The sequence below is a fragment of the Schistosoma haematobium genome, chromosome 3 (assembly GCF_000699445.3).
Source record: "Schistosoma haematobium chromosome 3, whole genome shotgun sequence".
NCBI classification, from domain to species: Eukaryota; Metazoa; Platyhelminthes; class Trematoda; order Strigeidida; family Schistosomatidae; genus Schistosoma; species Schistosoma haematobium.
Window position 1 is genome coordinate 14,521,593 of NC_067198.1, and position 25,290 is coordinate 14,546,882.

The 25,290-nt window shown below is 31.8% G+C and overlaps 1 protein-coding gene across 1 annotated transcript in view; it reads right to left on the minus strand.

The window, feature by feature from the left end:
* Positions 1-203: 203 nt before the first annotated feature.
* The window catches only part of MS3_00010584 (uncharacterized protein), a 43,775-nt gene continuing 18,688 nt past the window's right edge, over positions 204-25,290 (minus strand). Inside the window, exons 2-9 of the mRNA XM_051218964.1 lie at positions 17,534-17,771; positions 13,399-14,103; positions 11,326-12,092; positions 9,246-9,470; positions 8,154-8,926; positions 6,100-6,148; positions 5,025-5,145; positions 204-1,576 (exon numbers count right to left, since the gene is read on the minus strand). Coding sequence (XP_051069033.1) covers positions 642-1,576; positions 5,025-5,145; positions 6,100-6,148; positions 8,154-8,926; positions 9,246-9,470; positions 11,326-12,092; positions 13,399-14,103; positions 17,534-17,771 — 3,813 coding nt within the window. The 3' untranslated portion in view covers positions 204-641. The remainder of the gene's footprint in view (positions 1,577-5,024; positions 5,146-6,099; positions 6,149-8,153; positions 8,927-9,245; positions 9,471-11,325; positions 12,093-13,398; positions 14,104-17,533; positions 17,772-25,290) is intronic.

Genomic DNA, 25,290 nt, shown 5'->3' on the forward strand with positions numbered 1-25,290 from the left:
TACTGACAGAATTACAGAAGCATTAGTTCTAAACGTTCAAAGCGGATGAGCTTAATCGACCCTGACGAGAAATCATACTGGTAAATATCCAAACATTTGACAAAAAATTCGGGTAAATAATTTCACTTAAACCATTTCTATCTTGTACAGCTCATGAATATATATATATATATAACACAACGCAACAAAAGAAAATCATGGAGTTTAAGTGCATTTCAATAGCTCTCTATTTCTTTATAAATACAGCTAAACCAATACACATATTATAAAGAGAGAGAGAGGAAGAAAGAAAGAAAGGAAACGACTGTCATGGTAAATTAATAAACCAGGGTATAAGTGAAGACCAAGTAAAATACACATATACAAACAAAATAGAGAAATATATGTAGAAAGTGAACAAAGATATAATCCTGTCATGCATATACATTTCTCAACTATTTTGTAAATCTTTACATGCTCATTTGTATTTGAAGGAAAAATTGCTATTATTGACATATATATCATAATATTTATAATACAGTTAATCACATAAGCATACAAAAACAGGCTAGTAGGCACGTACGCACTCCGACGCAAATAAAGACGGGTATATCTATCTAACTACTGAATTACAATACACTTAGAAAGGTTTATCAATAAGATTAAGGAAGCCAGATGCAATTTTGAAGAGTATTACGATTGTGACCTTGGGTATTATTATTATTAAGGTTCTGTGCACCAAGAATGTATGATGCGCCAAGCATTGATTGCAAAGATGATGGACATGCTCCTAGCAAAGGAGTTGAACTACATAGGTTCAGCTGTCCAGTGTTTGTAAATGTTGAATTAGGAAGTAAAAAAGGATATGATAAGAAACCATTTTGAATATTATTACTATCGTTAGAATTATTTAATATTGGATTTCCAGAAGGCATTAATAATGATGTAGTATCATAACCTAGAGGGATATTTCCGGTTAATTTGGAAATGTTTGAATTTGATAGGAAATTTGTGTATGGCCAATGATGAATTTGATTCCCACTACTGAAGACGGGTGATGAGACTGCTGGTGATGATGAAGACGATACTAGTGAGAACTGAGTAGTTGGAAGGAGCGGTGGAGGTAGAGACAGATGCATATGAGTAGGAAAAGATGAATAAAGTTGACTACTCAACTGTATTTTATTCAAATTTTGCAAAAACTGTTTAGAATTCAAATCATTTAAAGGACTAGGATTACACAATGTTGAATATTGTAAAGGATTTGTAACCAAGCCCACTACATTAGTATTCGTATTTTGTTTTAGGTATGCATCAGTAGGCAAATGAACAATTGAATCGATTGGAATAGTCGTAGAGTTCGATGTTATATGATAAGGCAAATGGTTTGTGACTAGTGTTTGTGGAATTCCTTGAGTGTTACTAATAGAATTACCCGATCCAATCACTGGGAATTGTTGAAATTTATAATCATTAATAGTAGGAGTAAGCTGAGGAGGATGTTGAAATGGAACACGTTTAGTATTAAATAGTTTTGTTGGAGGATCTGGAGCTGGCAAAGGGTTGGTTAAACGACTCCACATGGTGACAGGATGAACTAAAATTATAAGTAGAGGATAAACAATTATAAACATCTGACAAGTAACAGATATAATCCCTGAATAATGACTAAGATTAAAGACTGTCATTGGCTTGGGAATCGAGACTTTCTCACATATGTGCGTACAGTTTGTTTGCAGTGATAAATAAAGAGAATTTTATCATGTTCTCCACTTTTTAAAACTCTGATATCACTGCAGTATGTTTAGGTGATAAAAAATTAAATTAGTGAAAATATACAGAAATTAACAATGTTTTGAACGGACATCATGATACGGAATATCTCTCAGAAAATTCCTGAAATCCAAATATCTCAGGGGTAACGTCTCGGACTCGAAAACTTGATAGCACGGATTTGAATCCCAAATGAATCATCAATTCCCACAAAATTCCAGGTATGCCTTCCCAATAAGTGTCAATTACCACTAAGTCCAGAGTTTTCTCCTGACTAACCCAAAGCATTGACATCTGAACATAATAAATATGGTGCCCAAATTAGACAAATATAAAACTGGTCGCGACTGTGTGGTTATTTTTAGACTAAAATCCACAGAGAAGTACCACAAAGACAGAAAAATGGGTTTTCTAAATAGAAAGTACCAATTTCCAAGCAAAACATAAACCCGAAGATCAATAAACATGTAAGTATATTTTATAAATCATATTGGATGATAGTTGATATTTTTCCAGAATTTGTAGCTCAAAAAACATGATTCAGTAAGTTGTATAGATCGTCAGCTAAGCGATCTGATATATTCTATCCGACTAAAACAGATTTAGTCAGACTGAAAATTTTCGAGACATCCCAATAATAAAGAGGTTTTGTTTTCCATAGAAGTAAATAAGCAAATAAACAAACCAAGGGAGGGCAGTTCAGTTAGCGACGATGAGAAAATTGTTAATAATAAAAGCATGAAAAAAAGCAACGTTAATTCTAGAACAGTAATACACCAGTTAAAGCGACCACAAATTTACAAACAGCTTAATAAAAGTCAGTTAAGAAGAGATAAATTAAAATGAGAAACTAGTATCATCATTCGTGAGGGACTATGAGATAATAAACGGAAAATAATTTAAGTAAGGAGAATAAAAGGTTTTATGGTAAGAATAGCAACAATAATAGTATCAGCTCCGTTCACTACTGTAAACCTAATCACAATAAGTAATTCTCTGCATCCATTGTACAATATTGAATCAATTTTCTATTTAATATACATCCAAATTGGAATTATTCAGAAATTATATTCCATATATGTCTTTTCAATAGTCAATATCTTACACTCATCCTCAGTCACGAGATTATACTATTAGTTCCGATGCTACAACTATTTCCATCTCATCCGTTAGATATTGAATGTTTGATTTCCAGTATATTGATCTCTCATTTTCTTTTTCAAATGGTAGACGAGTAGGAGAATACGCATACAAGTTTAGTGTTTCTGTTTGAAACTTCTGATATTTAGTATCACGATATGTTGTAAGTCATTCGTAATACCGTGCGAGTATAAACATTTAAAATTTATCATTATTCAATCCAAACAAATCATGCCATTTTCAACAACCACCAAATCGATTTCAAAAACACCAAAATATTACAAAAAGGCAATGTAAGCTTCACGATTAGACTACTCAGTTCAGAGAACACAGCTCGGCTAAAATTGTGCGATATAAAATAGTTGGGTCGAAATAGCTATTTGGCTTTGTCTTAGTGATTACTATTGTGGTGTGGGTTACTTATATCCATATAAGGGTGGTTAGGTATAGAATGTATTTCAGTAGAAGATCGATAAGGTAAGAACGGAAACGGGACGCAATTGGTATGAAAATGCATGAACAATGAAATCTGAGACAATGGACTGATATTTGCAAAGGAACAATCAAATTTGATACTATGGATTAATATTTTGAAAATTAGCTATTTACTATATGGTTCTCAGATTTTATTGAGATACTCTGTAATTTCTTGTGGTATGCATTTGACCGTCCCCACTCGTGTTCCTGTTCATTACACTATCACTTAAGGGTTTCTATGATTCATAGAGGTTTTAGACATAGTGTATAAGCATCCATCGATAAGTGGTTACTAATTGGATGAATGGATCAGAGTAAATTCTGATAGTGATTGACTGATTCAAATTACAGCACATAGAAGTTAAGAGGAAGAACCCATAAAACGGTCATAAAGGAAAACAAGACAAGATAAATGAATAAACAGAACTAGAACAGTCAACTCAGTGGTTGGTTTCTGCTATTCTACATAGATGATATAGGATTCCTCAGAAATCCATCAACCTTGGTGATCACACCGTTTTATAGTAATCCCACATGATTTCCTATATTAGAGAACAAAAGGCACCTGTGGATAGACAGCTTGACTCATTTTATTTGTATCTGTTATATTAACGTAACCAGGTGTATAATATAATGGAAATCTGTTGTATCGGGTGACTGCAGGTTAGATGGAGCAGCGTTTTATCGATCGATTACAGTGACACGGAAAACACGTAATGGACGGCCTCGAGTTCTAATTGGCCCCGCCTCCCTGTCTAGCTCAGCCAGTTGAGTCAAGAACGCAAGTCACAGCCTCTGAGTTATGAATCATTACATTTCAGACATACTCTATTTATATACTAACCAAACAGACCATATCGTACCATAAAATAGAAAACAACATCTGTACAATATTTAACGAATGAAATAAATAATGGCCAATAGGAAATGTCCATTTAACGTCCAAGGACATCATTAGACTTAACATGATAATGATTGGCACATTATTCTGCATCCACAACAAAATCAAACCGATTTCTTATTAAAAAGAATTATAAATACATTTGGAGTTCCGTTTACAATATCTAGTCTGTTTACACCAAGACAGTTTAAAAGTCTTAAGTGATCAACTGTAATACAGTGTCAAGTCAGACCAGAAGTGAATAGTATAAACTAGTCCCAAAATATAAGATTAAGAAATGTAAATTTTTTGATTTACAAAGTTGCATACTACAAGTACATTGAAAGTTTCATTTAACCATGAGCTTTTTTGACACAATCAAAACTAAGAGCAAATAAAATAACATTTTTAATTGATATCATGAATGGATCAATGTTAGACCACCACTGAAAACCTGGGATCACTCGATGGACGTTTTGTCCTGGTATGGGACTCCTCAGCAGTGCACATCCACGATCCCACATCAAAAAGACTCGAACATAGGACTTCCGTCACGCACACGAACGCTTAACCCCTGGACCACCCAGCTGGTGTCCAACAGTGTTAATGTCTAACACTGATTCATTCATGATATCGATTCAAACTCAACAATATCCACAACGCTATATTGGAAATATTATTTCTTGCATAATCATATAAAATGTAAAGTATTACAGATGAAAAGAAAGGTATGCTAATTTTTTCATATGAAACTGGAAAAATAACTAAAACTTACTTGGAGATAAATGTGAACTATTTTGATGTTGGTTAGTGAAATTTATGGAATGACCACAGGAGATTTGATTAGGTGTGGTTGGTGTTGTTGTTATAGCAAAAGAAGGATTAACCAATGTATTCTATGGGAGTGAGACAGAAAAAGAAAAATAGAGTGAATGAATAAGGCTGAGTATAAGAAAGCAACCACATAAAATTCATCGAATAGTCGTCAAAAGTAAAAATGTTATGCGAAAATTTATATGAACGGAAGTGGTTAACAATATTCATCGACTTAGTTAGAGTCAAATACAGCGTTTTTAGTGAAATAACTGTTAAGGGTAAGTGGTATTCGTCACAGGTTAATCTCATTTGGGGTGTCATTGAAAACCAAAGGGGATTGAACATTTATTTCGTCCTATTATAGTACTCCTTATTAGTGGTTACTCACGATCCCACCAAGAATCGGACATGCTACCTCTGGTTCTCACAGTAAACGTTTAACCATTAAAACCACTGGGCCCGCGTCCAGTGGTACGGTTCTAACTTCAATCGATTCGCGACGCAGCATGACGATCACTCAAGTCGATTGATAATAACTGCTATATTTTGTTGATTCACACAAAGTAGTCGATCAAATAGCTACAAGCACATACCAAAAAAAGACTGATCAATTGCAGTTCTAAGATATCAATGGGAAGATCCAAACAACCAACCCATATGAATTAAAACTAAGTACCCGACATTAAAAAAAACTGAATCTAGTCTTAACACCTGACATTCCCAGCTTTATTCGAAAAATGGTAGAATGAAAACCTATTCCCTACAGTTTTAAATGTGTGTTACTCTAATTTTAAACCACTCAAAGTTTATCGTTATACTAATATGATTTCAAATAATTCATACTATTAATAAGCTAATGATATTCCTTAAAACAAAGACCACCGAACTTCAACTATGAAAAATTATCCCGGGCTGAAAAATCTGTCTATTAGGCAAGGTAATATGAAAACTATGATGTAAAGATTAAGAATATTAAACGAAAGCATATTTATTTTGTTATATAAACAGGTTAAAAAGAAACATGGTTTACTTACATGTACTACAGACTGTACAAATCCTGATGCAGTTGGATTATCAGTCAAACTATTAATAGGAAAATGAAAAAAAAGCAATAAACAACTTAGTAAAATAAGAACTTCTACCAGATCTATCTACACAACGAAACAGATTTTTTTTAGTAGAAAAAACAGTGGATGAATAAGCAAACTAATTAAATAACTACTCACCTTGTAAACTATCAGCAATGGCTAAAAAGAAGTAATTGAAAGATAAGTTGATATGCATACTGTTAGATCAATACTAATATTTGGGACTTTCGGAACTATTCTGCGGTGATTTGTCATATATATATATATATATAATCACTTATTTGTATTGCGTTGTAGCCGTGTAATTGTTGTACGTAATTCTGTGAGTTTTCAAGTCAGTGCTGGACAAAACATAAATAGAAGACAAAGCTACTTGCTGTTTTCGTCTTCTAACTGATCACCAAGGACAAAAGGATCTATATGGACCAATAGGTGTTAGGATATCCAGTTGTTGTTTTTTTATGATCATTATGCTACTAGAGAAAATTATTGGTCTAACCAGTATAATGTGAACTAGTCACTGGAAGACTCTATAATCTAGTGACTATAATTAATGTGAGCATACAATAGTTCATGTCATAGTATAGTTCATATCTAGATTATCCAACAATTAATAAGTATGACAATATATTGTTAATATAAGTCTTAATCAATCAACCTATCCATAATATCACTCAACTTGCACAAGATTATACCTGTAATTTTCAAGTCTTATTTCTTAACCAGAATAAATAGTTTTCGGTATATCAGAGAACCAAAAAATATACCAAGTAAAATCTAGTAACAATATTGTGATAAAATAAAACCGTAAAAACAGATTACCGAAACAAAATTAAGGTTTATTGAATCTATACAATTTAAACAAGAACAAAAAAATTTCATAAATTTAAATTAAAGCCATCCATAGTTTCAATCAGTGATGCAAACGTTAAGTTATTCATAGTATGAGGTAAATAACCTAACATAGGACTGGAGTATTTACACTAATCAATTATTGCATTGTAATTAATAATTTACTCCCTGATTTCAAAACTTGACTCCATCTCATCAATTCAACATGACATGTGGTCATTAATCCAAATAATTCTATTTTTCCGAAATTTCATTAACTAAAAAAAATAATGAATGATATAAATCTATTATCATTTGTGACAGGATTTCGACATACTGAGATGAGTTTGGCGGCTAAAATGATATAGACACTTTTATTTTGCTCAATAAATCAAATATTAAAAAGCTTCAAAGTTAATGTCATAATTAAGTTATTGTCAAAATGGGGGATTGTGAAGATTGTAGTAATTTTTAATAGTTGAATTCATGAGTTGATCTAAGCTAAACCACCATTGGAAACCTGGAAGCACTCGGCGGCTATTCCGCCCTAGTGTGGGATTTCTCAGCAGTGCGCATCCACGATCCCGTACATGGGATTCGAACTCAGGGCCTTCGATCTCGCATGAGAACGATTAACCTCTAGATCATTGGGCAGGCATCCAATGTTGTTAATGTCTAACTTCAGTCCACACATCATCTTGCGCAACCATTCATCCGTTGTCTGAGGTAGATACTTTTCTCTACACTACACGGATTGGACTCCACTGGCCACTAGTTCTCACTAAAACTCCAAGAAATCCATCTTAAAGCCAGTCGCTAGTGAGCATATGATGATTATACAAATATATATTCAAGGACAAGATGGATTTCTTTCAGTTTCATAGGAATACATGCAACTTATTCTCGATAAAACGAGTCCTATCTAAAGATATTTTGAAATGAAAAAAAAGCTTATGGCTAAACTGGATGCTTTTGACAATGTTGTGTTCTCTAAACTGAATGGTTTAATCATGAATCTTTCATTTTAAGTAGGATATAACGCTATCCAGAATGACAATAAAAGTTTACTAATTAAACTATTCACTTGAGGGATTACAACCCATCATGAAAATATATCTAGACATATATTTCATATAAACAAAAATGTATGTATCAATATAAAAAATTACCTAGTGGATTTCGGAATTTCCCACTGTATTACTTGCTGAGGTGACACTGACGATGGGTTTGTTGAATCTGCAGTAGATTTATTCGATACAGCACAATTCATAACAGGTGTATATTCATAAGTCGTTGTAAATGTAGAATATTCCTCATCAGTTTTGAAAGATCCTGTGGGAGTAGTTGTTGTTATTTGTTCAAGCTTATCTACCGAGCTAATAACCGTTCTAGAGTTGTGCTCTAATTCATCAGTAATAATATCACCTACATCATTGGAGTCCTGTAAAATTTCCGAATTGATCTGAGGAATTTTATTCACTATTTTGTCATTATTCAAACAATTTACTCTCTGTTTGTTATCAGATTTCCGTTTTAAAGATTTACATGTTGTAACTTTAGATGATGTTGATGATGATGATAATGACGACGGACTAATTATTGCCTGACAGCTATTCAGAACTGAATTATCGATATTACCATTACTCATACTAGTAACTGTTATGTTATTAGTAGTAGTTTTACGATCACATATTTCAGGAAACTTGCCAGTGTTCTCTTCACGATTTTCAACTACATTAAATTCACCAACACTATTTTTAGCTAAAGTAAGTTTTGGCAATGGAAGACGTGATAGGTTGTCATTCACCAGTCGATCACCATCCTCATTTAAATCATTAATTACAGAATCATCTGAAACAATGTGTGATTGATTTGAAACAAAACTATTGTCTGTTGAATTAGTAATAGGAGAATTTCCACTAGACTTATGTCTTTGGCCTTTCTACAAAGAAGAAAAGCAGAGATAGAAAAGAGATGAAATATAAACCATTCAGGAGTGCTAAAAGCACACGAATAAAATATTCAATTGTTATCAAAAGTGACAAAATTCCAAACTTTTACAAATAAACACATAATCTTTAAACAGCATGTTGATAGTTCTTATAGAAAAACGTTATACTTTCAATCCAAGCGTTAAGTTTCGAGGTACCTTACTGTAATTCCTAATTACGAACGATTCGGATGGTCTGCTGAAAATAATTTTAAAATGAAAGAATTTAAAGAAGCTTATAAAATTCGGCTGACAAAACAGAATCACTTACAACATTACCAGCCTTGGATTTCTGACGACGTGAATTACTAAATGTCTTGTGACGTTTTCTTTTTGAGCGTAGAACTGCTTTCGTTCGACGCACAAGATTCTTATTTGTTGAATCCCTGTTCCCAGTATGTGGGTTATTTAACCGCACTTTATAAGCCAAAGATTTCTTGATTGAACTATTGTGATAATTCTTACTAGATGACTGCATTGTGCAATCACTAAGACTCTAAAAATGCGTAAAAAAAATACTTCAACTAAATTCTTTTGAAATTACGTCAGCAACAACTAATTTTAATAAAGTATCAAACTACTCAATTATACAAAAGTAGCTAATGAGAAATATCGAAATCATACAGGAAGACATATACTGACGTCATCAACATAGAACCTGACACAGATATCCGTTGGCCTTAGTCACCTTACCTGACTATCCCGACTAGATGAAAAGAAACAAAAGTGACCAGGATAATGTAACAGAAACGAAGGTAATAATTAACATATTTGCGTAAAATTGAGTAAATGGGAAGTCCAGTCGGTTTATGGGGTATGTAAGGAACTAAACTATATATAACCAGATAAGTGGGTTTTTTTTTAAATATGTGCACAAACATCAAAGTTTTCTCTACATTAGGTCAAAATTTCCCCATCACATTACCTAAAGTTGCCAATGTAAGTACTTTATCGTTGAGTTCTCGTCAATAAGAAATGTTGGTTGATTTTGAACAGTAAAGTTTGCCAATATGAATATTTCAACGATGTTATAACCGTGAGGAGTCATATGAATTGATAGATTGTAGGATCTAGGTGTTGGGGATACTAAATTCCCAAATACAACACTAAAGGAGAAACCAATATTAAAATTTAAATATTGATTTATGGTGAATTCTGTTCGTTATTTTCAGTGTATTTTCATTTGTGTTGATTCAGTGCGTATGAAGTTAGTTTGCTGAGTCCTAAAGGATGTCGTTGTATTTATTGACTCATATTTCTCATGAATGTAATGACTAGTTACTTGATAAATTCTGTAAATAAAAACCACTGAAATTACTTGATGTATTATTAAATTAGCGTGGATGTGAAGTGATTTTTCTTTAATCTCTTCCAATCAATCTTAACACGATTTGTCTTTTGGAGTATTTTGGACTGGTAAAGATAGGAGCTGTTGAACAGGGTACAGAAGTTATCGTTGGAATTATCTCTGGTTATTCCGCTCCGTATCAATAGCTTTGCATTAAATCATCACTTTAAATGTTGAAACAGGATAGATGAAACTAAGAGTACTATGATTTTTCTCGAAACTGTCTCTATATTCATATCATACAACTTTAAATCTCAATATACGGATGATTGGTTTGATTATTAATAAGTACAAAAAATTGGAACGAAGATACATTTATTTCGTAGGTTTAAATATACGGAGAAATATGTCATGGATCCCTATATAATACACTATCACCGTTAATGATAATCGCAATCTTAACGAGAGAGTAATGAAAAGTAAAATGTATCGAATATTTGTTCCATTCTAGTTATAGACTACATATATCGACTTGTGTGGTACTTTCCACTATAAACTTCTATACCAGTATTACATCGTGATTGAGAAGTAGCTTTTTTCTGGTCAGACACATATAATAGTGTCATAAGAGTCATAACATTAACCAACCACACCCATAATATTGACAATATATAGCCAAAATCTTTCACAAACAATTTTCCATGGGATGTTTGCTACGGAACCCAAAGTTTTCATACCTAACTATGGATAAACGAAAGAGTGTTAGTATAACTAAAGAGTAATAAAATAGAACTTTCTGGTGTTCCATATAGTATACACTCAGTTTCCAACTAACTCTAACTACTACTAACAATCGTAAGCTGATCAAACCACCCGTCTAAAAGCACTCAACTGAAGTTTGAAATTTCTTTACCGTTCCCCATCTCCTTAAGAAGAAACTGTATTTCATCTATCACGGCTAATTTAAACAATAAACATCAAATAATCCCAGAATAGAAAACGATTACATAATAATTTTCTTATTCAAAATAGGGAAGACAGAAAATAAAATAGTAGATCTTACCCTTTTCAAGGCTAATTCCAAATCTTGATTAGCTAAATCCAAACGTTTCGGCGGTATTCTAGGTCTAGGATGTAGAATTATCTTATCTAAATCATGTTGACAAGTTCTAAGCATCACTGTTGACGATGAAGATGATGACAATGATGGCGATAAAAAATTTTCGTGTGTATTAAATTCATTAGTAAATTGTTTGAATTGTTTTGTATTCGATTCAGAATCATATTGATGATTTATAGGATAATTTGTTTGTATATTGTCATTGGTATCATGATCATTTGTAAGAGAATTAGATAACAATGTTAAATTTGCTCCCCATTTCACTCTAGACGCAATAGATGATGTGGTCAGTGTAGTTGGAGATAATAGACGATTATTATTATGATAATGATGAGGATGATTCTGATAACCATCATAACATGTATTCCTTGGATAATAATTTGACGAATAGTTAAGAGGTGAAGTTAAAATACATAAAATTTTATTTTGATCACAGCGCATACGTTTTTCAGTACTGTTACTGTGACTATTATTGCTACTACTATCATTACTATTACTCGTGTTAATAGTCGTAATGGTAGAAGTAGTATTGGTAGTCATAAAAATAGTATTAGGATTGGAAGATTTATCACAGTTTAATTGTTCATTATATTGCACAACAGAATTAGGAACTAATTCACTAGGATAATAATTTCTTGAAAGAGTGTGTCTTTTGAATTTAATAACTAAGCTATCCGTTCCACGAAGTCGTGATCTACGGAGTTTAGCAGCTATAAAGGAAATCGGTTAATTTGAAAGGAAAAAAGTGTTTAAAATGAAATAGAATTGATTTCATCAAAATAAACAGTTTTCTTTCAAAAAAAGTGATTTTGTTCAAAACCTAGTTACTGCTCATAATAAACTGACATCGAAAGTTATGTATTTCACACATCGAGTCATCTTCATCTTTACTACCCCTCTTTGTTATTATACCTGGCAACTTAAACTAACATGTTCATGGTTTTACATTATTCTGCTTGCCAATGAATATAACAGTCGAAATTTCAGACTACCGTTCATTTAATCAAATACTTGCCTGTATAGTTCACTTTATCTCTTTTAAATTTCGGACACAGAATCAGTTCATAAAGTCACTGACGGTTGAACTGAGCTATGTTGGTAGATGAAGACTACGTGATTGAGCCCAGTGCAATCACTGTAAACAATGGTTGGAAACGTTGGAGGACATGGTTCAGAATTGGTCTTAATGGTGTTAATGCATTTACTCCTTGTCTTCTCCCATATCTTCAGTTTTAAAATTATTTCATACATTTTATGACGCAGATTCACTCTTCCTTCTCCAACCACTCCGTCCATGCCTAATCTTTCCAATTACTACTGATATTGTTACTACTTCTTACCACTCAGGGATAATTTTACATCGCTATGCTGATATAATGTGGTAACTTAAACTTACGAAGATGTCTAACAGGTTCTATGTTATGTATCATTTACACAAACATGATGTTAAATATTCTTTTACATATCTATGATAAATCTTCAGATGACAAAAATATATCCAGCTGTAAAATTGTTCCATTATTCCTAGCCGATACATCAAAATAATTAGTTACTTCACTTTGCCAAATAAGTGAGCTTTAGATGCAATGCATCATTATTATATTATTAACAAACAAATCATGAGAAAAATGTCTATTTCAAGTCTAATTCAATTTCGCACTAAACAATTTCATTACAGAATTATACACTACTATGACTATTTCCAGTAGTTAAAAATATCCATAAAGAGACTACTATACTAATGAGTCGGAAATTTGTACACAAAGTTCCCTTTATTATCTGGAAGAAAGGAAGAATAAAAATCCAAACAGAATAGCATGGATTCATTTTATTTCATTGAATTCTCTTCGGTTGTTCACGGAAATCGTGTTATTTGAAAATCAATCAAATATTACAGCCTGTAAGCAACTGACGAAGATCTTATTAAATAAAGTAAATTCGTTTCATTCTGCTTAAATTTTTATTCTTGGTCTCTCTTCAAGTAAAAAATCTTCCTACATTATTTTTATTACTCACGTGAATGTTTATTTTGAAGAAAACATGGAGCTATTGCATCACCGCATTCAGATGACTCACGACGAACAAAGGCAATTCGAATACTATTCATTATACTATTATTATTATCAATCGTGATTGAATGATCCTTTGGTTTTACCGTACATAATGAACGTTCTGTAACAGATGAATAGGTTCTAATACTGGAATTATCATTACCATTAACAGAAGATGACGATGTGTGATTCAATGTTTTATTCATTGTTGAACAGTTCACATGACTATGATGTTGATAATTGTGATTACAATCGTCGTCAAGATCAGAAATTGACAATCCAACCCAATCTCTTAGATAACCATTACAGAAATTATTGTTAATGACTTCGTCATGATTATCAGCTCTGCTTTGATTAGAATTATCAATAATATTCTCATCGTTATGTTTATCATCACTATTAGCCAATAACTCTTTATCAAGAGAGGATATAGAACGATCGGTTTTATTAGTTAGTTGTGATGATGATGAGTTTATCAAATTATTACAATCGATAAATTTCTGATTTAACGAAGAATTTTTACGTTTATTAATCAAACCTAATGACCATTGAATACGTTTTGGCATTATTATCATTTTCTCTGTATTCTGTATTTGAATCAGTGCATTCAGTCGATTGTAAATACCACGATTGACAATTATAAAACGATTCTCTTGTGGTGATATAGATTCTAAAGTTATGGAAAAAGCGGAAAATAGATTATACTTTAAAAAGTGTTATATATATATATATATATGTTTAAGGGAATCGTATTCAGGAAAATATAACTTCAACAGCTAACAAACGAAATTCATAATTTTTACTTAATTTTTATGAATTGGATATCTTAAGCATTGCTGTACATAAAAAATCCATGTACTCATTGGGAAATTTAACACAACAATATTATACATTTCGCTATCTATGACAACGTATAGTGTAGCTAGATGTGTGCTCAGTTTGTTCAGAAACTGTTACCATCACAAATCTATTACTGATGTAAAAATACTAGCTGAATAGTGAACTTATATTGAGTGTTCCCCTAATTTATCATTTGATTTTTTCCAACCATTAATTATTGATGCGTCTAATTTTTTATCAAACATGCTTGTTATTTTCAAGTTTGAGGTAAATATTCTTTAACCAGAAAGAATAAATTAAGATTAGCTTTACACAGAATCTTGGGTCTGTTTATCACCTTTCTTGTATAGTTATTAATTCAACAGAACCAACTGTAAAAATGTACCAAGTTGTTGTGTTACAACTTTAGATAATTACTTGACAGTAATTGATAGGTTATTGTCACATTATCAGAACTAAGTCTTATCGATCAACTTTTCAAGGTGGACACCAAATTACATCAATACAATCAACAACAAAAAAATATTGTAGATAGAAATTCATGCATCTTTGAGGATAGCAGTGTATTAGAGATTACAAGTACACTCAATGGTGGTCTAACTAAGATCAGTTCGTGATTTAAGCTATAAAAATAATATTTATTGAATAATCCGGTTGGGCAATAAGAGAAGTTAGATATTCCTTGGAGTTATGAAATAGTTACCCTAGTAATATATTTTAGTGTCATATTATGAAAAGACGACAAAATCAACATAAATCTTACAAATTCGTGAATTTAATGAACCTGGGAATAATAAAAAAGTATTCAGTTTTATATTTCAGCCACCTTCATTTATTTCAAAACAAATAACAGAGAGAGAAAGAGAAAATAAATATTTAGACTAAAGTAAACGAATGAATTTGACAAAATTGAAATTATACACCGACTGTTAAGCAAATTTAGCCCAAAGCTATAAATGATAAGATGAATTCTTATTAATAGCATTTATTCATATATTGATTAGGTTTCTCGAATGACGTGAAAGAGGGAGATTTAGAACTAGGTCAAAAGAATTACAATTTAATAAATTTTTTCACACACTAATATGATTCTATTGCCAAACAAATACAAACATATACACGTATGCAACAAATTGAGGAGGAAGTACACAAATAGTTCAAAATGATAATAGTGAAATGATAACTAAAGTAGCAAAATTCAACGTTAAAACTGTACAATCCTTATTCATTTAATCGTTTGTATCAGTATAGAGTTGTAGAGATTGAGTTTTTTTAATTAAGATCATGATCGGTTCATGATCTCAGTTAATAAAAATCTTAATTATATCTACAACTCTATACTGAATATTACCATGTGTATATTAGCGACTAGTTTCGAGAGGCAATTCTCGGAATTCTAGTGAGAAGCCGTGACCAGTGGAGTTCAACCATGTTGGGTTTGAGGCAGTTACCCATAGAAAACAATCGAAGATACTTGCGCAATATCGTGAATTGGTTGAATTTAGACATTAATACAGTTGAATGCCGACTTAGTGGTCTAGAGATTAAACATCCGAACGTAACCGTAGGTCCTGAACTAAAGTCCCGCGTTCAGCACCGTGGGTGTGCACTGCTAAAAAGTTCCATACTAGGGCAAAACAGTCTTCTAGCCCTTCCAGGTTTTCAGTGGTGGTCTAGCATTGATCGATTCATGATCTCAATCATTGATTTAAGAAATATATTATTTACAAATGGTTGATGTTCACAAAAAGAATCCTTCCACTGGTGATTGTGCACACACAAACACACACTAATTCAACAAATGTACTGAAACAGTTTTATTGCCCATATGTCGTCTGGCTAGCAGATTTACAATGAAATTCATGAAATCCTATATCACACATTCATGCCTTCTCATCTTACCTCAGTGAATCTTGTTACTATTTCAATTATGACAAATTCACTAATTCAAAATATCTGTGATGGAATTAAGTACATTATAAGAAGCATACATTTGCTGTCTAATAATTTTTACTGTATAGATGAGATTCACAATATCCTATTTATTTTATTACACAGAAATGTTTAAACTATTTATTATATAGTTGGGTTGACAATTACTTCGAATCTATTTAATTAATTTTACAAAATGTTGACTAATCTGATCCTGTTGCATTTACACAACTGAATAGTTTAATGTTAAAACTTTCACATTATACTTTCAAGAAAAATGAATAGCAGTACAAAAACCAAGAAAATCATTCAATTGTATTACAAAGGATCACAGCGAACTACTCTTATGTTTAAACTACTCATGTTTCAACTATGTAAATATCACAATAATTTATTCTGTTTCAGATTTGTTTGAATTGAATAATTATAAATTTTAACTGTTTATACTCACACAGTATTACGAATGACTTACAACATATCGGGATACTAAATACCAGAAATTTCAAACAGAAACACTAAACTTGTATGCGTATTCTCCTACTCGTCTACCATTTGAAAAAGAAAACGAGAGATCAATATACTGGAAATCAAACATTCAATATCTAACGGATGAGATGGAAATAGGGTGAGACTATAACTGATGGACGACAACTGAGCAACACTAAAGTGACCTTGAGGATGTCCACCTAATTACTAGAGCTAAACGAGCGTTATAAAGCAGTGTGAAGAATAAGAATTATGATTTACAATTTATGGTTAGGATTAGGAATTAGATTTATGGTTTTCATCACGAACTGACATAAGTTAAAATGCCAAAACGCTATTTAGACGAATGGCTGAATGAATTTCGCGCCAAAATCCGAGACACGTCTTAAATCTGCTTGGCTGGTTCATAAATTATAGTCCCGCCTGTAACGTCTGAATTAATAGTATACTCTGTTGACTGAGGATGTGTCGAAGATATTGACTATTGAAAAGACATTTATGGAATATAATTTCTGAATAATTCCAATTTGGATGTATATTAAATAGAAAATTGATTCAATACTGTACAATGGATGCAGAGAATTACTTATTGTGATTAGGTTTACAGTAGTGAACGGAGCTGACATTATTATTATCATTACTATTATATTATTATTATTATTACTACTTAATATTCTTTAACAACCGAGAGAATACTAATCGAATTAAACTTAGCAGAATATATAACCATAGATGAAAGAGAAGAGATAAAACCATACTCATCGATCATTATATGACGCACTAAATGATATCAAACTGAAAATGAACGAGATAATCACACATACACGTAAAAACAAACTTACCATTATTTTCATCGGATTTTGGAATCTTATTACCATTATCATTATCGTCGTCTTTAGTGTTATGCACGGTTCCATGTAGTGTTAACTGATCCTTTTGAAACATGTACAATTCTTTTGGCACTGACAGAGTACATTGAATCAATGAGTGAACCATAGATAAACCTTTTAAAATACACGTACTCAATTGATCTATGGATAGTGTTAATAATTCTGGATATGCGACGAACTCATGTAAATGCTAAAACAAAAAATAATCACAATAAGATTAAAAGTATAAATGATTACATATAATTCACAAATTCACATTGCTTAAATTCACCCCAAATTTCCCACTATGATTCCCGACTGCAGCTGTTATCTTGATGTGGTGGTCGAGATTGGATATCGTGTTGACTCAACTGAGTTATACTAGTTGGAACACTCATGCTTTTAGATCACGTCATGTCAAATAAGTTAGTTGGACAATGGAAAGACCAAAAGCAGTAAACTTATGGTCTGAGGAAGCTGTTTTAATACCGACTGTACATGGATTTAACAATAATAAGGTGTTTCCCCTCGAAAACCTGCATCTTCGGAAATGATGACTTCACACAACGAACAGAGATGGTTAGAAAAAGGTTGGGCCTAAAAGTACCATAGATCTCCCTATCTTTCTCCTCGAACTGAAGCAAGAGTCTGAGAAGCTACTTCATCTGTGACTACTCAAAGTAAAACTAAGTGATCGACTTCAAGAAGCTTTCGCTCGGGTATTGTAGTCCCAACCCCAAATTATCAAGTTCACTCCTAACCCAGTTTCCTTTTGAAACACCACAAAAAGTATTATTTCATAGTGTGGGCAACCAGAGAATGATAACTCTCCTCATACTTATAACAGAACTTCAATGACTGACTATTACTATAACTATGATTTCAATAAAATATAAACTTGAAGTTAATTTTTCATCAAGAGCTGACACATTATTTGGGTGTTTCAATAAAAAATCCATTACAAATAAGCACTAGCTTAATCATATTTTAAAGATTTTAAATCTATAGGACTAAAGATATTAAGAAGTTGGGAAAATAAACAAATCCAAAAAGACGTAGACAGTGTAATAGAAGGATAAAAGAAAAACTATTCACCTATCGTTTGCCTAAATAATGTTGGAAAGTGTTCTCATATTTGAAGTGACTGTTGACTAGTCATATCATTACAAAATCACAATATATTTCAACTTGTAAAACACTTCTTACAACGATAATAAATTATTAATAGCATATACCAGCTCCTGACAATGTAATTAGTTTAACCATAAAAACAATCGATAAAATAACATCCTGTTCAAATCAATTTTCAATACTGCACTGCTTTTATGATGAACTAAAAATGCCTTAAAGTTTCCATCCTCACACCACCAAATGGAAGAAGTTATCAAAAACAACGAAGAACCCTGAATAGATATTTATAATTCTACTACTCAGTAGTATATATGTGTACAATAATCACTTCAATTGATTGATCACTGGGTGATGATCAATGTCATGTGCGTCAGGTCCTTATTAGTACACATCGAATCCTATCTACCAAGTTACAATGTGGCCACTAGTCTACATGACTCGACATTGCGTACACTATGTTGAGATAAGATGGTGGTTGGAGGTAGTCAGCAGGAAGCCACTAACTAATCACTTCACACAGACTCCAATCAATAAGCTTCAAATATCGAGGCATACACATGACACCTACTGAACAGCAATTCAGTAAAACTGAATTCCCGACTATATTTGTAATACATGTTACTTATGTTTGGAGATATAAGTAGTATGTAACACAAGTCAGAAGTGGAATTTTTGCACTACATATTCAGTAGACCCTACATAATTACCTTATTTAATATCATTTGTGAGATCCTGGATTAATTCCAACTAGATATGGTTTCACCAGTCACTACTGAATGGACGATAAGTATTCTTATTAACATTTAAATTGAAGGTGATTTCAACCACAACAAACTGAAATTCTGTGTTTTAATGGCTATTGATTAGTAAACAATGCATTTAACCAGTTTACATTCAAATTATTGTCGAATAATATCATTCTTCGAAATTCACGTCACCAGAACAGTAAGAATTATGAATGTGTAGGTTGCACCTCTCGGAAATTTTGTTATTAGGTGAAACTAACAACCATTGATACATATTTTTACTGATGAATTAGTTTGATTATAAGCCTATTACTTATATATAAGTATATATAAGGAGAGTTGAAAAAACATATTTCTAACAAGGACTGAGCACTTTACTTATGATGATAAATACAAAAAAGCCAAGTAACACGAATCATTTTGGGATGGTGGAGAAGATTTATAGCTCAGGTGGATGATTTTGATGAAGTTTTGTTCTCTGAGTTGGATGGTTTGGATCCATTCAGCTCAGAGAACAAAACTCCATCAAAAACACGAAGCATAGGACAACTTATTCACTGTAACTGTCAAGTAAAATTTTTTAATGTATTTCTCAATTTCTCAAAGATTTTGGCATACATTTCTTACAAGATTACTAAACAGACATGCAATAATATACGTACATACTCATGCACAAGAGAATGTCATAGACACACACACGCACATTTGTAGAATATTTATAAGCATAAATAATTAATTTTTATGTACAGAAACGAACTGAACAAAGGGTGCTTCGTGTAAAAGTTTTGCAACTAAGCAAAAATTTATACTAGCTATTAATATATAAGAAAAGTATATGAGAAAGTTAGTAGAGTATAGACAGTTTAATAAAGAGAAGCATAGACAAAGTGAGCAAGAAAAAAAAGGAATAAACTATCCTTGTTTACCCTTGATGATATATAATTGACTAAATAGAGGAATAAACAAGAGATTTCTAATAAAAATTATTTACTTCCGGGAAAGTGACCCCGTATCCTAAAAATAGATAGGATATGTTGAGTGAATTTTTTTACTCGAAATAAATAATAATAAATATTAGAACAAATTGTACAGACTAATGAATTCTTTTGATTTCATGATTGTAACAGCTTTGCATTCTCTGTGCTAGATCGTTTAATTGTGAAGCGTTCGTCTTATTCTAATGAACAATATCACTAGTGTCTACTTCGAATATACACAAAATTAGTCATTTCCGGAATTAAGAAAAATCTATATTTACTTTAAACACCAATGACCATTCTTGTACAAATACTATTTTGTCATGAAGTACTAATATAGATAACGTAATCAATGTTAGATGCTGTTTTTTTCTACACTTAATCTGATAGCTTGGAACGAATATATATATATATATATATATATATATATATATATATATATATATATATATATATATATATATGGTCGACTGAACAGTTGAATAAGCTGGAATGCATACTGACGGGTATGTCTCACTCATATTATCAGGGCAAAATTGAAATTCAGTAAGTATTAAAACTAGAGCAATAACAACAGTTGTTGTAAAGTAATATGTATTCATTTTATCTCATGCTTTCTCTTATCAGCTTTTTGCAACCCTATTCACAATATAAAACAAAAGACACTGGTAAGTGAACAAATTGAAATAACAATGATTACCAGTACTATTTACCAATAGCCATTGTCATATATCCATTCCTATATCTTAATCTTTTTTTTTTAAAAAAAAGGTAGACGTTGGATATTGTTCATTGAAATCTTCAATTTCCCCTTCTTTCATACGTCATGTTGACTGAATGAATAAATTTATGATAGACAAACCTGAGTCTATATGCCCATAATTGGATGAATAAAAACAGTTTTCTTACCAAAAGTATTATTTATTCAACTTGTTCAAACTAAACAATTCGTGATGAAAATATAATAGTCTACGATTTCTTGTAACTAAATAGACCATAGTTTTTTTTGTAATATACACTTTGTACAATCATAGGACCAGTGGATTTGAATAATTATAGTTTTCCCATATTATCGTAAATGAAAAATTCATTAAAATTTACAATTATTTTAAACCCCCTTTCTGTATCACATACATACGCGCTGAGTTATATTTGTAAATACACATGTACATAATAATTTCAGAAACCCGGACTTATACAACTTCGCTTTCATTCAAGACATTGAGCCTTTAAACCATTGATTTACTAAAGCTATACACAAAACTAGTCTCTATAACTGCATGTATGTATCTTTATATATACTGTATAATAATGCTTGGATGTATACAGATGAATGAATATGTATGTAGATGGGATAACACAATAAATGGAATAAAGTGGCAGACAAACAGACACAAACTAACTAACAACTGATAATAAAAGCTTAATTTGTATGTAGATGAAGAAGAGTCTGAAAACAACAAAACTGTGTTACAGATTATTATCTCCCCCTTGTAAAAATAAAATAAAGGTCAAATTATTTAGACAAGTGTTCATAAAATACATTTATTTTCATTAAAATTTCTAAATTATGTATTCTGTTGACAACATTTCTAGAAAATGGCATTCTCTTCATTACAAAGAACCAACTTTTTTTTAGCATATTTGAGTGATTTCAAAAGTTTAAATAAAAAATATTATTAATTATTAAGCTTTTATCATCTCTTCAACAATGTGCCTCCTTCCCTATAAGAATATTCCCACTACATGGTAAACATGTTTCCATATGAACATTTCAACTTTATTCATTTCATCATATGGTGCACCAAAACTGAATCATACCATCAGTGAGTATTCATCCTCAGATTGAAGCTGTTCAGAAGAACTGTGAGTTATTTTTTGCGAAATATTTCACTGTCACAATTAGGTTTTAGAATTAATGAAATATCTCTTAAACTGTTTTACTGAATAAAAAATTACTTGTTTACTTCAAGACTAAGTTTTTTTTCCCCAGTTTAACAATTCAGCTTGAAAAATAGCCGAAAAAAACAATTGACAAAAGATAGAATCTAAATCTTATATCTAAATGTCTTCAATATTTTGTTCAATTTTCAATTAATCACTAAATACAAAAGAAACTACTTTGACTTTATTCCACTCGTTAATTGATGTGCACTTGGGGGGAATATTCTTGTAACTGTATTACAGACAACTCCTATCTCTAATATATATAGACCACGTACAAATCTTTTAGCAGACGACTATCTAATATCAACACTAATTTAACTATTAATCTTTCAAAAATAAAGAATATTTGAGCGAACAATTGTTTTCAATAACTTCTTCACCAGGCTCTACAGTTATAAGTCCATAATTATAATATTTTACAAAGGCCAAAATAAGGCATATATTAATGAATTTGACAATGTTCTATGTTAAAAATGGTGTGTACCGCATTTATGCGCTTACTTAAATCAACTGTTTCATGATGCTGACTTAATTGAGAAAGGAATGATTTCCTATTGCCGATCCATTCGTCCAATCACTTTTTTTCTATTCTGTAGATTTCGATGTGAATGTAAACCATTATAAAATGTTATAAAGCATACATAAAGAAACACTTTTCAAATTAAACAACATACAGTCGCATAAAATGTACAAATGATTTTTTTTTAAACATTTTGTGTTAATCTAGGTGCATATGTTAACCTAAGAATATACAAAGAAAATCATCCCAAAATAACGTACAATAATTAAGAACTTGAAAATAGCACATGTATACCACATCATGATTAATGAACAAGACTTTAGTTGTAAGTTTCGTTAGTAAATAAGCACTATTTCAGTGTACTTTAAAGTTTTCCTGAAAACCTACTTCATCAATAGATAGTCAAGAAAATAACTTATTAACTGTTGGTTTAAACCGAATAAGTGTATGTAAACTACCTGGTTGGGGACCCCGTAATAACTTCAATCAGTGGATGAAAATATTGAGCGATATAGGTCAGAATCTGTCAAAATGTCAAAAATGAATTCACTTTTATCTTACTCTAGATCTTAAGTCCCAGAATTTCTTTATATCTACATTTTAATTATATCTTCCGAACTATATCCTCAATATCCAGCCTGTTTCATTACGTTTGCTGCTACATTATTTCAGTTCCTTTATTTATTCATCTTGTTGTACTAATATGATTTAGGTACATGGACAGTGTATATATGTATCGAGAAGGCAATTGATTCTAGATTCTTAATTATCATTAGTGTGGGTCTTCTAAGTGTGATATAAGGCAAACGTTGTATAAGTGTGATTTAAAATGATTATCGTTAACTAAAAAAGTCATTCCATGCATCGTGATTTTCTTCGTAAAATGTTATTAGATCTGATGATACTAATTATAATGGCTTTGTCTCTATGAAACAGAAATTATCAAGGCATTAATTCAGTTCTGAGTATTAACAATGATGTAACTCAAAACGTTACACACTCTGAATAAATTAGTAGCTATCTGGATTCAATAGTTAAGTGGATGACGCTTTGGGCCTTTGAAACAACAGATACTGGGTTACAGCCCTGGTGTAAACTTCGACATTGAGATGAAGATACATCCATCTGACAAGTTTCAAATATGACGAAACACGGGATTTGGATCCCACTAAAAATCAAGATAAATTGTGGCATAATCACCAAATCTAGGCACTCTGGACAAGATCCACATGTGCTAACAAAAACTGATCATATTTCAACCCCTGATATCAATAATCAGACAACTCGAATCTTTGATTCTGATGATATATTTCTGTTTGAGTTCTAGAAATCGATAACTTGGTTTTGTTTTAACTAAGCATGACTAAATAATTAGGATAATCCCCAAAGTACAGAGTTGAAGGAAATGTTTACTCAATAATTTACCAAAAATTAGGCTTAAAAATCAGTGGTTAACATTGTAGCATAAAATGTTTAAGTAATGACTTGACAGTCTGTTATCTGAATCATCTTGTTTGTGTTGGTTGGACTTGCGTATCGTGATGACCCAGTCGAGCTATACTGACTGAGATATAATACTTTAAGTCCTACCATCCCAGACAAGTCGATTAGCAAACAGTGATACTAAAAGCAAAAACTTAAGGTTCGGCAGCAAAGTTGGACTACTTGCTGCGCATGTGTGTGAAAGCGATAAGGTGTTTCTCCAAGATAACCAGCATCCATAGCTATGTTACTTTCTCACAGCGTAAGAAAGGGTCTAGGGAAGGTCGTCCCTAAAATGTCACACTACATCTTACCCCATGGATTTCCATCTCCGGGAGTAAGGGTTTTCGAAGCGTGTAGCTAATACATCTCAAACTTCTCACAAAAGAGGACAGGCGTGGTCGGTTTCATACGAATGACCTTTGGCATTGTGGTCACACTTTCAGGTTTCTAGGATCACTCTCTTTCTAGGGTATGGGCAAACTAGGAAGTGATGACTTTTCATACCTCTGACAGCATTTGAGGTCCTCTTATTCATGGCAATTCATTCTATCAGCGGTCAGTCAAATCCGGATCACTCAATAACAATAGTCAAAAATTTTAAAAATCCGGTGTTATGTACGTTCATTTTGTGCATAACCAAGTGGATGCATAAATCACCTGAGAATACAACTGTACATCATTCTCATTTCGCGAATATTGATCAAGATTACAGTGCGGTAAAAAGTTACAGGATAAAATACATTAAAACTAGGTATTTAATAAATAGGCTTGAATGCTAAGTTTTTTCTAGGAAAACCTGATGCACGTAGTAAATTCAGTATTGAGTCAGATAACAATATTATTGATTTAGTGGCAGTGAAAAAAAGCTTAATATGGACTAAAGTGGCTCAACAGATGGTTAGTTGTAGTATGATAGTAATTTTC